Below are 5,241 nucleotides of genomic sequence, written 5' to 3'. Positions count from 1 at the left end.
TAAGACATCTAGAAGGAGAAACCAGACAAAAAGATGTAGAGACTAGACCACCGGAGAGTATTCCTCCCTGATTAGACCTGAAAAACACAGAAAAAAGAAGAAGAAAAACACAAACTGAAGGAAGGGCAAGAAGGAAGTGAGGGGGCTCCCACCTCCTCAAGCTATTTTCAGAGTGAGGAAGTGTTTAGAGAGAAGCTAGAGTTTCTCTCTCTTCAACTGTATATTAATATTAGTTATATATTAGTATAGTTATATAATATATTAGACTATATAATAGTATTAATATTATGCTATTAGTATTAGTATATATATATATATATATATTAGTATTAGTTATATATTAGTTATAGCTATATAATATATTAGACTATATAATAATATTAATAATAATATCAATATTAGACTTAAAGTATATTACTAATAGTACTATAGTATTAGGCTCTAATATTATTATAAATATTAGTATTAGACTATTAGTTATAGTGATTAGAATAACTATTTGTAATACATTTAATAGACTATAGTGATTTAGTATAACTATATTAATATAAGTATAACTATAGTCTATAGTCTATATTAAACTATTAATATTAGTTAAATAGTTATAGACTTATATATTAGTATAGCTATATAATATATTAGACTAGTCTAATAGTATTAATATTAGCCTACTAGTATAGTTATATATTAGTATTAGTTATAGTGATTTAGTATAACTATATTAGTATAAGTATAACTATAGTCTATATTAAACTATTAGTATTAGTTAAATAGTTATAGACTTATATATTAGTATAGCTATATAATATATTAGATTATATAATAGTATTAATATTAGCCTATTAGTATAGTTATATATTAGTATTAGTTATAAACTATATATTAGTATTAGTTATAAACTTTTAGTGATTTAGTATAGTTATATTAGTATAAGTATAACTATAGTCTACATTAGACTATTAGTATTAGTTAAATAGTTATAGACTTATATATTAGTATAACTAAATAATATATTAGACTATATAATAGTATTAATATTAGACTATTAGTATAGTTATATATTAGTATTAGTTGTAAACAATATATTTAATACTAGTATTAGTTATAAACTTTTAGTAAAAGCTTTTAGTATTGATTATAAGTATAACTATAGTCTATATTAGACTATTAGTATTAGTTATAAACTTATATAGTAGTATTAACATTTTATGTAATAATTTATAAATTATAATATGAAATTATTTCATATATGAATATATATAATTATATATATTATATATAAAAATTTCACATAAAAATTTATAATTATACATTATATATAAAACTTATATATATTAATATATATAAAATATTTTGTATAAAACTTATATATACAAATATTATTTTTTATATATTTTTTATTAACCAGTCTGGCCAGGTTCGGAAAATCTTAAAAACTAGAATCGGATCGGTTCTGGCCGATTTTCATATTTTAAGAATCGGTCCGGCCCGATTTTCTGGTTTGAATGAAGCAACTAGGATGAAGCTTCATTTGGGGAATTAAAAAGTTTGGAGTTTGAATTTAAAGTGAGTCTTGGATCATCAGGAAACTTCTGGATCAGGCTGCTCTTTGATTTCACGGCCAACTTCTTGAGGCTGCTGCATTTTGATTGATACGCAACTTAGATGATAAATAACCTCCCCAAGTACTCTTCGAAAAGTGAACAAAAAAATATTTAAAAAAAACATTGGAAATGGGGACTTTGCCTAGCATGGATAAGTGGACTAGTTCTAGCATGAACTGGTTGGAATCGTTTGACCATTAATGGAACTCTTGAGTAATAAGTCATGCAACTCCAAGTTTCATCAATATCAACTCCAAGTCGTATCGACATCAGTGCCACTCCTTAATTATCTGAATCTAACTGTACGTAAAAATCATAGATTATACTCGAGGCCTTTCACTAGTCAAAGGCTTTTCCTATATAAATTTGCATGCAGAAAAAGGTTGGCAAAGAGTCCGCAACTTCTCCTGTAGCCAGTATATGATCTTTCCATGATCTTCCTCTCCCCCACCAAAAAAAGTGAGAGAAAAAGAACTGAATCCATGGCAAGGTACTTCAGCTGCTCTATTTCATTTGTGATATTTCCATTTTTTCTTATCCTCGGCCTCCTCCTGATCCTGATGATCTTCCTCTTCTCCTCTTTCATAAATCATGAAGAACATTCCACTGATCTCCTTTATTCTTCTTTCACCCCATCCATTCATCTTAGAAAAACCAACCACTTAACTGACAGAAGTACCCCACCACGAGTTTCCGTAGATGGGGTTTTCTCAAATTCTACGAACAAAAGCAGTACAGTACACAAGGTTAGCAGCACCAAAGTAAGAAACATCCATATTCTGAGCGAAGTCATCATCTTTGTTTGAAATTTAATCATGAACTGCCATTGATTTCTCAGTACCATTTACTCTTCTTTTAAATATGTTGCTACAAACAGAAGGAAAGAAGTTTAAAGAGAGTCGAAGGAGAATTAGCTAAAGCAAGAGCAGCCATACGTGAAGCAATTCAGTCAAGGAACTATACATCCGAGAAGAAAGAGACTTTTATACCTAGAGGGTCCATTTACAGAAACCCCCATGCTTTTCATCAGTTAAGTTTATAACATTCAGAAATCACTTTAAATTAGTCTTTTCCATTAAAGATTTAAGTCTTTGAATGATCATAAAATCTTTTTACAAAACAACCTTTCATCTCTGATATCTATTTGTTGTTCCGTCATGATCATGATCAGGAGCCACATAGAGATGCAGAAGAGGTTCAAGGTATGGACCTACGAAGAAGGAGAGCAACCTTTAGTCCACGATGCACCAGTAAACAACATCTACGCCATGGAAGGGCAATTCATGGATGAAATAGAAAGCTACAAAAGCCCCTTCAGGGCTAGCCATCCTGAAGAGGCACACGTATTTTTCCTGCCTATTAGTGTAGCCAAGATTGTTGCCTATGTTTACATGCCTATTATCTCCAAAGCTGATTTCCATCGAGGTCGTCTGCAACGGATCGTAATGGACTACATCAAGCTCATAGCAGATAAGCACCCTTACTGGAACAGAAGCAAAGGTGCTGACCATTTTATGCTTTCATGTCACGATTGGGTACGCTCGGCTCCCTATTTCATGTCATCGATCGTGCATGTTTATTTAGAAAAAGAAAAAATTATTTACAAGCCCGGTTAATGACTTGTAACGCCACTGTAGGAAATTTGCTTATTTATGAATAGTTATTTTTAATAAAAATGATTATTTTCTGTCAAAATAAGTATATTTTTATCGTAAATAATTGTTATCGCACATTAATGATATGATCGATGTAAAAGACTGTCATATGAGCATATGATTAGTTAGGAACTTAGCATAAAAAAGTTAGTATGTCTTGAACTTTTTTATAATTGGAAGTACGCCGAGTTATAAATAGCACAACTCATTAACTCATTTACTTGATTGTAGGATTTAAACAAAAAAGCTAATTACAAATGTGTAATATAACTGGTCAACCCACTATACTATCTATATTTTACCCCTAACCCATTTCTTAAGCTAAGTTCAAACCTAGCTCCTCATATTGATCACTTGATTGTTGCATGTATGTATTCCTAGTGTTGATATTGCTATTTCCATAATTCAGGCACCAGATGTCTCAGCTGCTAACCCCGAAATCTTCAAGAACTTCATTAGGGTTCTCTGCAATGCCAACACCTCTGAAGGATTCCAGCCAATAAGAGATGTCTCACTACCTGAAATTTATTTACCCTTTGGAAAGCTCCGCCAACCAATTCGAGGCCAGGACCCTACCAACCGCCCGATCCTCGCCTTCTTTGGCGGCCGGACCACGGACACATTCGGAAAGTGCTACTCAAGTATTGGAAGGACAAAGATAGAGATGTACAGGTCCATGAGTTTCTCCCCAAGGGCCCAAACTACACCAAAATAATGGGGCAGACGAAGTATTGCTTGTGCCCTAGTGGGTTTGAAGTGGCAAGCCCTAGAGTTGTGGAAGCAATTTACACGGGATGTGTACCAGTGATTATCTCCGACAGCTATTGTTTACCATTCAGCGATGTCCTTAATTGGAGCCAATTTTCTGTAAAAATTCCCGCAGAGAAGATACCAGAAATCAAGACTATCTTACAAGGGATTCCCCATGAGAAGTACTTGAAAATGCAGAAAAATGTAGTGAGAGTGCAGAGGCATTTCGTACTAAATCGGCCTGCTAAGCCATTTGATGTCATCCACATGGTGCTTCACTCAGTGTGGTTGAGGAGACTTAATTTCGCACTTCATACTTCAATGCAGGATGAGGACACTGCATTATAATCTTAGCTTATAAGCTAGCCTGCTGACATGATGAACTTGAGCACACTACTCATGAGATGGCTATACAAGTTATAATTTCTGTCCCATATATATATATACATACATGTCAGCCATAATTATGCTAGCTATCTACCTTTAATTTCTTCATGTCAGTTTGGCATGAGCTAGCTAGCTGTGCCTATATATACAAGATATATATAGTACGTAGCTTGTTCAAAGTATAATTAGTTCCTTGGGATTGGAGGGGATACTCTTATTATTAAGATCAGATTCATGCACTCCTACAATTTTGAAGTGAAAAACTTATTTATATATATTCTCCTCAAATGGAGATCAAAACATGTACTGGGACGTTTTTGCTGTACTGTAAGTGCGCGCGCGCATGAGGCCAGGCTGATCATCAGGCGCTATAAGAAGCGAATACTCACAAATCATGAACAAGAAAGTTTTGAAGAAGGGTCTGGCTTAATTATCTTAATACCAGAGCCGAGAAGATGATTTTTATATATATTGAAGTGTACACAGAATTAATCAGCTAAGTAATGGCAGAATATTTACAAATGGAAAGAAAGTACTTTCAGAATATATATTTGCAACTAAAAAAAGGAAAGAAATAAAATGCTGTCAACTGTGCTATATGTGCTGTCCAGGATTGCTGCTCGGAATTCACTGCAAAACATGCGTGCCTTGAACTGGTTATACTTGATTTACGGGAGACTGTACGTTGAGGTACTGGTGTCTGATCATGACTGATCTAACGCGCCGGTAATAGCTAGACTGGATGCATGCCTGGACATGGCAAATTGTCATGGCCTGGTACGTATATACCTCCGCGACATTAATTGGGAAGAGATAAAAGAACTTCAAATTTAACGAGTATTTCT

The 5,241-nt window shown here is 33.3% G+C and overlaps 1 protein-coding gene across 1 annotated transcript; it reads left to right on the top strand.

Moving 5' to 3' along the window:
* Positions 1-2,486: 2,486 nt before the first annotated feature.
* Positions 2,487-4,598, top strand: LOC121250241 (probable glycosyltransferase At3g42180). The gene is given in 4 exon segments (XM_041149285.1): positions 2,487-2,633; positions 2,776-3,139; positions 3,669-3,867; positions 3,870-4,598. Coding segments are annotated over 3 exon segments (1,038 nt in total). The 5' UTR covers positions 2,487-2,633; positions 2,776-2,788; the 3' UTR covers positions 4,358-4,598.
* The last annotated feature ends 643 nt before the right edge of the window (positions 4,599-5,241 follow it).

Source organism: Juglans microcarpa x Juglans regia, chromosome 2D (assembly GCF_004785595.1).
Source record: "Juglans microcarpa x Juglans regia isolate MS1-56 chromosome 2D, Jm3101_v1.0, whole genome shotgun sequence".
In the NCBI taxonomy this organism is placed as follows: Eukaryota; Viridiplantae; Streptophyta; class Magnoliopsida; order Fagales; family Juglandaceae; genus Juglans; species Juglans microcarpa x Juglans regia.
Note: the sequence above shows the minus strand (reverse complement) of the source record. Positions and strands in the feature narration are given on the sequence as shown.